General features: G+C 37.2%; 1 protein-coding gene across 2 annotated transcripts in view; it reads right to left on the reverse strand.

The window, feature by feature from the left end:
* CEP128 (centrosomal protein 128) overlaps positions 1-12396 on the reverse strand; it is a 466370-nt gene that overhangs the window by 24505 nt on the left and 429469 nt on the right. For both annotated transcript variants that reach the window (XM_025391920.1, XM_025391921.1), the window contains one exon: positions 300-408. In XM_025391920.1, the coding sequence (XP_025247705.1) occupies positions 300-408 (109 nt within the window). The remainder of the gene's footprint in view (positions 1-299; positions 409-12396) is intronic.

Below are 12396 nucleotides of genomic sequence, written 5' to 3' on the forward strand. Positions count from 1 at the left end.
ACTCACTCATCCATAGTTACTAGCAATCTCCAAACAAAAAATATGCCTAATTAAGATTTTTACCTTGGGTGGTTATTTAAGTTATTCTGAGAAGTATAAAGTCCAAAAAGGAGGGATTCTACATATTTTTAGTAAACTGTGTACTATTATGAATATCCTTGAACAATTTTTGTATGATTCATGAGGATTTTCTCAGACTTAAGAATATCACTATCATGTACTGGTCTTAAACTAATTTTTCCATGTGTTGCATTTTCTTAAATCGAATTTAAAAACGGGTACAGGACTTAATTACTTACAGTTCATGTATGAAAATCTTGGACTAGACAGGAAGCGACTGTGATCCTGCCAAGACGATGAGTGATCTAACCCATGAGTGTGGGAACCTTCTGGAAAGGTTCTGTCACCCTAAGGAAAAAAAGGCACAGCATTTCAATGATTACACAAGGTAAGGATCAAGACTCATTTAAATGTACTGAAGCTGAAATTAAATCTTAATATACAAGCTATGTTGTACATGCACAATTTAATATAACTATAATCACTGTAAAAATCAAATATGGGCAAGTTAAGGAAAATTTGGAAAAAAGGAGAAATCACCCATTGCTATAGCAGCATGACATATTTCTTTCCAGTCTTTTTTCCCCCATGAATAGAATTTATAAAACTTTGTGTTTAACTTAAACTTATGCTATAAACATTTTTGAAGTCATTATTTATCCTAACCTTTAGCTTATGAGATACTCTTATACTATCTAGTGGATATACTATGTTTTACTCAGCCATATTTTATTGGCATTTAGGTGGTTTCCAATGTTTTACTCATATACATGACACTGTGAGAAATATCTTTAGACATATAACCTTTTCCATATCTAGGCCTATTCCTTATGACGAATTCTCATGAAAAAATACTGGGTCAATAAAAATAATTTTGATGTTTTAAAATACATTTAGGAAGACTGCTTTCTAGATTATATTCATCCTCTCACTCATTTAATAAATATTTAGTAAATGAAAATGAACCCAGAAAAGGTCCTTCTCCTTATGTATTATATGAATGTGTCCTTCTCCACATACCTCAGCTATAACGTTAAATAATTTTACTAATAAAATAAATAGATTTAAAATAGGTGTTTAATATACTTTCCTTTGATAAATAGTAAAACTGTACTTTCTTCCCATGAATGTTTCCTACTTATTTATCATACTTGTGATTTTTTTCCTTCTTTCACTCATTCATTCATTCACTCACAATAATTTATTGGGCACCTATGTGGTAGGCTAAGAGAAAGCAAGGCATTGGGGTCTACAGTCAGAAAGCCTTCAGGCTTGCAGAAGAGAAAGGCATTAAACAAATGACATGATTAAAAACTATGATAAGTGCTATAAAAACAGGTAATAACAGGAAGAACCAAGTTTAGATTTAGGACTCAGATAAGACCCCTCTGGGAGGTGATAGTTAAGGCAATGTTTGAATGTGGAATGTGAATCCACGAAATCAGCCAGGTGAAAATGTATTGGTGGGGCATGAGAAAGCGGAAGGTGAGGAGAAGGATCAGGGAGGGCAGTCAGGGAATAATGTTCCAGACTCAAGTAAGTGCAGAGGTGAGAAAGAGCTTGGTGTGTCTCAAGAACTGGAGGAAGGCCCCACAGCTTAGGTACACTGAGCCTGGAGGAAGAGATTACAGTGAGATCCAGGGCCATGCTCAGGATTTGAAACTTCTTTTTCTTTTAAAGTACAATCAGAAGGCAATCAAGACTTTAAAGGAGAAGGATGACAAACTTTATTTTTTTTTCCAAAGATTACTTGGGCCTCTGTTTGGAAAATGAATGGAAGCAGCACAGGATTGAAGTATGAATACCAGTTAAGACCATAACTGAGGATAACAGTGGGGTTCTAGGGAGATGAAGGCATCAAGAAATGTTGGCAAAAATTCCATATCTATGGGTTAGGTGGCCCAGAAAGATTTCTCAAAATATGGTCCCCACATGGAGTAAGGCCTCATGTAACATGACCATCTGATGAATTAGCTGTCCTTCTCTATACCAAGTACCAACTATATTTTATTTCTGTGTCACATACAATGTACGTAAGTGCAAAAGAAAGGGCAAATATTTAAAAAAGTGTTTTTAAAAGGTCCATATACTTTGAGCCAAAGACACGAACATAATCCTCAGGTGGTTCAAGATCATTAGCTTTCATGTACCAAAGGGAGATGATATAGTTAGGGTATTTGCCCATGCCCCAATCTCAGGTTGAAGTGTACTCCCCAGTGTTGGCGATGGGGCCTGGTGGGAGGTGTTTGGGTCATGGGGGCGGATCCCTCATGGCTTGGTGCCATCCTTGCAATAGTGAGTACTGGGGAGATCTGGTTTTTTAAGTGTGTGGCACCTCCCCTCACCTCTTGCTGCTGCTTTTGCCATGTGAAGTGCCTGTGCCTGCTTCACCTTCTGCCATGAGTAAAAGTTCCCTGAGGCCTCCCCCAAAGCCAAGCAGATGCCGATACCATGCCTGTAGAGCCTGCAGAACCGTGAGCCAATTTCTTTGTAAACTACCCAGGCTCAGGTATTTCTTTATAGCAACACAAGATCAGACTAATACAGGAGGTTAGCTAGATTTAAGATGAACACCCTGAAGTTTTTAACCAAGTGATTTTCAGTTTTCACTAATTATGGGAATTTCATAAGAAACTTGAAGTCATTCACTGCAGGATCTCTAGAAAGGAAAGGATATACATTATGCTCCAAATGTATTCCAACAACTACTTTAGAATGAGCTGACATTGGGCAACTAGAGACAGGTAAACTAGCTACTGGAGTTCAGATGTGACATACTACAGGTGTGGCTGGAATTGGAAGATGTATAAATGGAGAAGAGGGTTATCATCTCAACCAATGCTAGAAATCTCCACTGAATCATGGTTTTGATATAAATCATGGTTTTGAAAGAGAAAAGCATAATAAATGGTTTCCCACTAAAAGATGCTTTGATGATTAGAGGTCAATAAGGGAAAGCAAACACATTTTACTCACTGATGCCACAATTGGGAAAGACAGTGAGAGGAAAAGAGTAGAGACACAGGTTTGAGTATCTTGTTGAAACAGATGGTGTCATGGTGGCCTCAAAATGTGCCTACCAGAGGAAGGATGAATTAAACAAAGATATTTAAATACTATTCATTCTTCCTAAAAGGCATGGTTTTAAATTTCTAAAACAAAGTCAACTGGCATCAAAGCATTGGTTATATATTTTCTATTTAGAGAAAAATAATAATTTATTATTCTTTTTTGTTATTTTTTGTTTTTTTGAGACAGAGTCTTGCTCAGTTGCCCAGGCTGTAGTGCAGTGGCACAATCTTGGCTCACTGCAACCTCTGCCTCCCAGGTTCAAGTGATCTTCCTGCCTCAGCACCCCCAGTAGCTGGGATTACAGGCATGTACCACCATGCCTAGCTAATTTGTATATTTTGTATTTTTAGTTGGTCAGGATGGTCTCGAACTCCTGACCTCAGGTGATCCACCTGCCTTGGCCTCCCAAAGTGCTGGGATTACAGGCGTGAGCCACAGTGCCTGGGCTAATTTAAATTTTTAATGATAAAGCCAGCTACTTGGCATATGACAGTCAAAATATGGCACTGACATATTTCATTCTAGCAAATTTTAAAAATATGGGGAAAATTTTGGAGAAAAATTATTCAACAAATATTTTAAAATAAAAACTTATTAGCATAATTTAAGGATACATTTTCCCAGGTCTTACTTATAAATATCTGTTTATATGGAGATCACCTTCGTTGACAATTTTGTTTCCTATTTTTTCATAGGAATTTTCTCTATCATGATCATCGTTATCATTATTAGGGTTATTTAGTATTTTAGTTTACTAATCTCATATTGTTCAAAATTTACAATTGATTTCAGTATTCTCTGTTATAAATAATCATTTGATAAACATCTTGGTATAAAAACTTTTGTCCATATTTTCATGTATTTAATATAAATTCCTAGAATTGAAATTACTGAATGATACATTTTAAGGCTTTAAAAAATATCAATTTCATTTTAGTTGAAAAATTTATTGGTAGAGTTATTCATAACATTTACTAAACATACGTTGTTAAAAATTATTTAGAACCTTTTTATGGGTACAAAATAGGTGCGTATATTTATGGAGAACATGAGGTATTTTGATACAAGCATACAGAGTGCAATAATCCTGTATTAGTCTGATTTCACACTGTGATAAAGAACTACCGGAGACTGGGTAGTTTATGAAGAAAAAAGGTTTAACTGATTCACAGTTCCAGACGGCTGGGGAGGTCTCAGAAAACTTACCATCATGGCGGAAGGAGAAGGGAAAGTAAGGGCCTACTTCACATGGCACCAGGAGAGAGCGAGCATTGGAAACTGTCAGTTTGAAAACCATCAGATCTCATGAGAACTCCCTCATCATCACAAGAACAGCATGGGGAAAACCACCCCCATGATGCAATGACCTCCCATTTGGTCCCTGTATACCTAGAAGTGGGATACCTAGCTGGATCATCTAATAGTTCTACTTTTTGCTTTTCGAAACTCCTCCATACTGTTCTCCACAGTGGCTGTACTAATTTACATTCCAACCAACAGTGTATGGGGGTTCCTCTTTCTCCACATCCTTGCCAGCATTTGTTATGGCCTGTCTTTTGGGTAAAAGCCACTTTAACTGAGGTGAGATGATATCTTAGAATTGTGATTTACATTTCTCAATGATCTTGAGCCCATTTCCTACACCTGTTTGCCATTTTATATCTTCTTTTGAGAAATGACTATCCAGATCTTTTGCCTGTTTTTAAATCAAATTATTAGGTTTTATCCTCTATGGAGTTGAGTTCCTTATGTATTACGGTTATTAATCCCTTATTAGATGGATAGTTTGCAAAAATGTTCTCCTATCCTGGGGTTGTCTTTTCATGAGGCTGATTGTTTTGTTTAATGTGCAGAATCTTTTTAACTTTATGTGATTCCAGCTCTCCAGCTTTGGTTGTCTGTACTTCTGGGGTATTCCTCAAAGTCTTTGTACAATCCAATATCCTGGAGAATTTCTTTTTTCTTATAGTAGCTTCATAATTTGAGGTCATCTATGTCTTTAATTCATTATGATCTGAATTTTGTATATGATAAGAGATAGACATTCTAGTTTCATTTTTCTGCATATGAATATCCAGTTTTTACAGTAATATTTATCAAAGAGACTGTCTTTTCCCCCAATGTATGTTCTTGGAAACTCTGTCAAAAGTAAGTTCACTGTAAATGTACGGATTTGTTTCTGGGCTCTCTATTCTGTTCCATTGGTCTATGTGTCTGTTTTTATGCCAGCAACCTGCTGTTTTGGTTACTATAGCTCTGTAGTGTAATTTGAAGTCAAGTAATGTGATTCCTCCAGCTTAGTTCTTTTTGCTCAGGATGGCTTTGGCTATTCTGGGTCTTGTGGTTCTATATAAATTTTTGGATAGTTTTTTCTATTTCCATGAAGAATGTCATTGATCTTTTCACATGAATTGCACTGAATTTGTAGATTGCTTTGGGTAGTATGGACATTTCAACAGTATTTTTACAATCCATGACTATAAAATATCTTTCCATTTTTTTTGTGTGTGTCCTCTTCAATTTCTCATATCAGTGTTTTATAGTTTTCATTGTGGAGATCCTTCACTTCTTTGGTTATGTGTATTCCTAGGTATCTTATTTGTGGGTACTGTAAATAGGATTACTTTTTTGATTTCTTTTTCACATTGTCCACTGTTGAAATATAAAAACGCTACTAATTTTTGTGTGTAGATTTTGTATCCTTCAAATTTACTGAATTAGTTTAACAGTTCTAATAGCTTCTCGGTACAGTCTAGATTTTTTCAAGTAGAGGATCATATCATCGGCAAACAAGAATAATTGACTTCTTCCTTTCCAGTTTGGACACCCCTTATTTCTTTCTCTTCTCTGATTGCTCTTAACTAGGACTTCCAAGGCTATGTGTAACAGCTAGGGAAAGTGGGCATCCTTGTCTTCTTACAGATCTTAGAGGAAGGGTTTTCAGTTGTTTCTTGTTCAGTATAATACTAGCTGTGGGCCTGTCATATATGACTTTTATTGTGTTGAGATATGTTCCTTTTAAAATCCCTCTAAAACCTGAGTTTTTTGAGGCTTTGTAATATGAAGGATGTTTAATTTTATCAAATGCTTTTTCATTTGAAATGATCATGTGAATTTTGTCCTTCATTCTGTTGGTATGATGTATGGCACTGGTGGATTTGTGTATGTTAAACCATTTTTGCATCCCTGGTCTATTATGAATAATCTTTTTAATAGATTATTGAATTTGGTTTGCCAGAATTCTGTTGGAGATTTTTTTCATCAATGTTCATCAGAGATATTGACCTGTGGGGTTTTTTTTTTATGTGTCTTCTTCTGGTTTTGGTGTCAGGGTAATACTGGCCTCATAGAATGAGTTTGGAAGTATTCCCTCCTCCTCTATTCTTTGAAATAGGTTGAGTAAGATTGGTATTAGTTCTTTAAGTGTTTGATAGAATTCAGCAGTGAAGCCATCAAGTCCCAGGTTTTTCTTTGCTGGGAGCCTTTTTACTATGGCTTCAATCTCATTACTTGTTATTGGTCTATTCAGATTTTGGATGTTTTCAGGAAGTTCAATCTTAGTAGGTTGTATATGTCTAGAATGTATCCATTTTATCTAAGGTTTCCTATTTATTGGCATATAGTTACTCATTGAAGTCTCTAATGATCCTCTCTGCAGTATCAGGTGTAATGTCTCCATTTTCATCTCAGATTTTATTTATTTGGGTCTTTTCTCTCTTTTTCTTATTGTGGCTAAAGATTTGTCAATTTTATCTTTTCAAAAAAAAACTTTTTGTTTAGTTGATATTTTGTATTTTTTTCATTTCACTTTCATTTATATCTGCTCTGATCTTCATTATTTCTTTTCTTCTACTAATTTTGAGTTTAGTTTTCTTTTGCTTTCTGGTTCTTTAAGATGCATCACTCAGTTTTTTATTTGAAGTTCTTCTGCTTTTTTGATGTAGGCATTTATTGCTCTAAACTTTCCTCTTAGTACTGCTTTTGCTGTACCCCATAGGTTTTGATATGTTATGCTTCCATTTTCATTTGTTTCAAGTAATTTTTAAATTTCTCTTAGTTTCTTTATTGACCCACTAGTCATTCAAGAGCATACTGTTTAATTTCCATGTGTTTGTATAGTTTCCAAATTGATTTCTAGTTTTATTCCCTTGTGGTCAGATACGATATTTGGTCTTTCAATTTTTTTGAATTTTTAAAGAAATTCTTTTTTTAAAGAAGTTCTTTAAAGAATTTTTAAAGAACTGTTTTGTGACCAAACATATGGTCTATCCCTGTCAACGATCCATGTGCTGAGGAGAAGAATGTCTTCTGCAACCACTGGATGAAATGTTCTGTACATATCTATTAGGTTCATCTGGTCTATACTACAGATTAAGTCTTACGCTTCTTTGTTGATTTTCTGTCTGGACAATCTGTCCAATGCTGAAAGTGGGGTGTTGAAGTCTTCAGCTATTATTGTATTGGTATCTATCTCTCTCTTTAGCTCCAATAATATTGGCTTTATATATCTGGGAACTCCAGTGTTGGGTGCATATATATTTACAATTGTTATATCCTCTTGCTGAATGCACCTCTTTATCATTACATGATAACCTTGTCTCTTTTTATAGATTTTTGCTTTGAGATCTATTTTTTCTGATGTAAGTATAGCTACTCCTGCTGTTTTGGGTTTCTGTTTGCCTGAAGTATCATTTTCCGTCCCTTTATTTTTAGTCAACATATGTCTTTATAGGTAAAGTGTGTTTCTTGTAGGCAACAGACCATTGGGTCTTGTTTCCTTTTTCAATCCATTCAGTCATTCTGTGTCTTCTGATTGGAGAATTTAGTCTATTTACAATCACTGTTACTATTGATAAGCAAGAACTTACTCCTGTCATTTTGTTATTCATTTTATGTTTGTTTTCTGGTCGTCTTCTTCCTGTCTTCCTTTTTGTGAAAGCAATTTCTTCTGGTAGTATGTTTTAATTTCTTGCTTTTTATTTTTTGTGTATCTGTTGTAGGTTTTTTGATTTAAGGTTATCATGAGGTTTGCAAATAACATAACATGTTATTTTTAACTAATGATAACACTTCAAGAACAAGCAAACTAACAAACAAGCAAAGAGAAAACTAATAAAAACACTTTAACTTCACCCCTCCCACTTTTAAATTTCTTTGTCTCTATTTTTATCTTATGCTATTTATGCCCTGAAGAGTTGTATTTATTATTAGTTTTGATTGACTTATCTTTTAGTCTTTCTACTGAAGACATGAGTACCTTATACACTGTAATTACAGTGTTATAATATTCAGATTTTTCTGTGTACTTACCATTACCAGTGAGTTTTGTACCTTCAAATGATATAGTATTGCTTGTCAACATCCTTTTATGTCAGATTGAAGGACTCCCATTAGCTTTTGTTATAGGACTGGTCTAGTGTTGATAAATACCCTCAGCTTTTGTTTGTCTGGGAAAGTCTTCACTTCTCCTTCACATTTGAAGGATATTTTTCCCGGATATACTATTTTAGCATAAAAGTTGTATTTCTTCAGCAATTTAAATATGTCATGCCTGTCTCTCCTGGCCTGTAAGATTTCCACTGAAAAGTCTGCTGACAGATGGATGGGAGCTCCTTTGTATATAATTTGTTTCTTTAATCTTGTTGCTTTTAATTTTTTTCCTAATACTTGACCCTTGGGAGTTATATGTTTTGAGGTAGTCTTATTTGGGTTAAATTTACTTGGTGTTCTATAACCTTCTTGTACTTAAATATTTATATCTTTCTGTAGTTTTGGAAAGTTCTCTGTTATTATTTCATTGAAAGACTTTCTATTCCAATCTCTCTCTCTAGCTCCTCTTTAAGGCCAATAACTCTTGTATCTGTCCTTTTGAGGTGAAGACTAAGCTCTATTTTTTAATCTTACCCAAATTCCTGTCTAAGGGGTCTGGGGAGTTGTGCCCTACAAACTATAAATTCTCATCAGATGGGTTTTATTTAATTCTATATATCATGACTTACTTTCCAATCTGACTCTGGCATAGCATTACAATACAAGGAAGAAAATAAAAATATTTTACCCCAAAACATGTTTTTCTGCCATATCTTGAAATGGCCCTGCAAAGCCATCCTTTGTGTGGGAAAAACTGCATTTGTAAAGAATCTCTATTAACATAGCTAGATCTTTTTCTTCAGGCCCTCCCAATCCTGAAGAGATTAACTAAAAGTCTAGCACCCTTTAACGATCTGAATAGGAAATATTTGTCATCTATTGTCTCTAAGGGCAGCCACTATAAGACTTCAAAAAGACCTTGGTCTCCACAATCTTTTATCTTAACCTGAATATTTCCTTTCTATTGATCCCAGGTCTTTAGACAACCTCAACTAATTGTCAACCAGAAAATGTTTAAATTTACCTATAGCCTGGAAGCCCCTGCTTTGAGTTGTCCCACCTTTCAGAACCAAACCAATGTATTTCTCAAATGTATTTGATTGATGTCTCATGCCTCCCTAAAATATATAAAACCAAGCTGTACCCCAACCACCTTGGGCACATATTGTCAGGACCCTCCTAAGGGCTGTGTCATGGGCTAAGGTCACTCGTATTTGGTTCAGAATAAATCTCTTCAAATATTTTACAAAGTTTGACTCTTTTCATCAACAGAGGCTATTTTCTAGATCTTATTGGTATGCTTCATTATTTTTTATTTTTTTTGTCTCCTCTGACTATATATTTTCAAATAGCCTGTCTTTAAGCTCACTAATTATTTCTTCTGCTTAAGCAATTCTGCTTTTGAGTGACTCATGCATTCTTCAGTATGTCAATTAAATTTTTTAGCTCCAGAATTTCTGCTTGATTTTTAAATATTATTTCAATCTCTTTGTTAAGTTTATCTAATAGGATTCTAAATTCCGTCTCTGTGTTATCTTGAATTTTGTGGTGCTATTTAAACAGCTATTTTGAACTCTCTTAAAAGTCACATATTTCTGTCACTCCAGGATTGGTCCCTGGTGTGTTTAGTTTGTTTGGTGAGGGCATGTTTTCATGGATGGTTCTGATGCTGGGGGATATTTGTCAGTGTCTGAGCCCTAAAGAGTTAGGTATTTATTGTAGCCTTGGCAGTCTGGCCTTGTTTGGATCCATCCTTTCTGAGAAGGGTTTCCAAGTATTCAAAGGGAATTGAGTGTTGTGATCTAAGTCTTTGGTCACTGCAGCTTTGTCTGCATTAAACGGCACCTGAAGCCCAGTATCACTGTGACTCTTGCAGACTTATAGAGGTATTGCCTGGTGGTCTTGAATAAGATCCATGAGAATTCCCTGGGTTACCAGGCAGTCTCTTGTTCTCTTCCTCTAATTTCTGCCAAATCAATGAACTCTCTCTCTCCATGATAAGCTGCCTGGAGATGGGGAAGAGGTGACAGAAACATCCCTGTGGCCATCACCACTAGGACTCTGCTGGGTCCATGTGACTAACTCCTGGCTACTGGTCATGTTCACTCAAGGCCTGTAGCTTTTCCAGTTAGCAGGTAGTGAATCCAGCCATGCTTGTGGCCTTTCCTTCAGAGCAGTGAGCTCTGCCCCAGCCCAGGGCAGATCCAGAATGCCATCCAGGAGCCAGGGTCCAGAGTTGGAAACTTTAGGGATCTACTTGCTGCTCTATTCTACTGAAGCTGAGCTGACACACAAGCCAGAAGACAAAGTCCTTCCTACTTTTCACTCTTCTTTCCTCATGAAGAAAGAGTCTCTCTCTGTGGCCACCATAGCCCCAGGCCCATGATGAGTACTGCCTAACTACTACCGATGTTCACTCAACAAACTGTCAACCAGATAATGTTGAGGGCTCTTCATTCAGCTTGTAGTGAATGCTGCCAGGCCTGGGTCTCTCCCTTCAGGGTAACAGGCTCCTAACTGGTCTAGGGCTATTTCAGAAATGTTGTCCAGAAGCCAAGACCTGGAATCAGCATCCCCACTGTGCCTGAGCTGTTGCCCAAGCTGCAAGACAAAGTCCCCTTTACTCTTCTCTTTCCTTTTCTCAAGCAGGAAGTCTTTCCCTGTGACAACTACAGCTGAGAATGTGCTGGGTCACACCTGAAGCTAGCACAGGCCTGGGTCTTACCTAAGGCCTGTGGCGAGTACTGCCTAGGTACCACTTAGGGTTTTTTTTTTTTGAGATGGAGTTTCACTTTTGTTGCCGAAGCTGGAGGGCAATGGTGCGATGGCAGCTCACTGCAACCTCCACCTCCCGGGTTCAAGCAATTCTCCTGCCTCAGCCTCCTGAGCAGCTGGGATTACAGGCGCATACCACCACACCCAGTTAATTTTTTTGTATTTTTAGTAGAAACGGGGTTTCACCATGTTAGCCAGGCTGGTCTTGAATTCCTGACCTCAGGTGATTCGCCCACCTCAGCCTCCCAAAGTGCTGGGATTACAGGTGTGCAAGACCTACAGGCTCTTTAGTCAGCAGGTGATAAATCTTGTCATGACTGGGTCCTTTCTTCAACACAGCAGGTTCCCTTCTGACCCAGGATGTGTCTAGAAATGTTATCTGGGAGCTAGATCATGGAATGAGGGCTTCGGGACTCTGCCTGGTACCCTATTCTACTATGGCTAAGCTGATATCCAAGTTGCAAAACAAAGTCCTCTTTACTCTCCTCCTTTCCCCAACTAAATCTGAAGGAAGGAGTGTCTCCTGGAGCTTTGAGCTGTATTGCCTTAGCTGGGGGATAGGTGATGCTAGCACTCCCTTGATAGCCCTGGCTATTGTCTTACTAGGTCACACCAATAGCTCCAAGCCCAGCACGGTACCAGGCTTGTCCTTGTGGCTAAACTGCCTTTCAAGTTTATTTAGGATCCCAGAGAGCTTTAGTCCATAGTGATGGGTCTAGCTAGAACTCAGATTCCAACTATCAGGATGGATGATTCCCTTCTGGCTAGTGCTCGTCTAAATGCTTCCTCCATGGGCATGACTAAATTCTGACTTGTGTTGCTTTCCACTGTGACAGGGTAGCACTGAGTTCCCATGCAAAGTTCCACAGTCACTGTTCTCTCTCTCCCCAAAACACACAGATTCTCTCTCCCACCACATGGCTGCTGCCAGAGGATGGAGGAGGAGTGGGGAAATGTAGGCAATTCAAGATAGTCTTTCCTACCCTCTTCAGTGCCTTTTTCCTTGATATGATGTTAGAACCAGATACTGTGATTGCTCACCTGAATTTTGATTCGTATAGGAGTGCTTTTTTTGTCTGGATAGTTAGTTGTTCAATTTGGTTTTCCTGAGAGAGAGAT

Source organism: Theropithecus gelada, chromosome 7b (genome assembly GCF_003255815.1).
Source record: "Theropithecus gelada isolate Dixy chromosome 7b, Tgel_1.0, whole genome shotgun sequence".
In the NCBI taxonomy this organism is placed as follows: domain Eukaryota; kingdom Metazoa; phylum Chordata; class Mammalia; order Primates; family Cercopithecidae; genus Theropithecus; species Theropithecus gelada.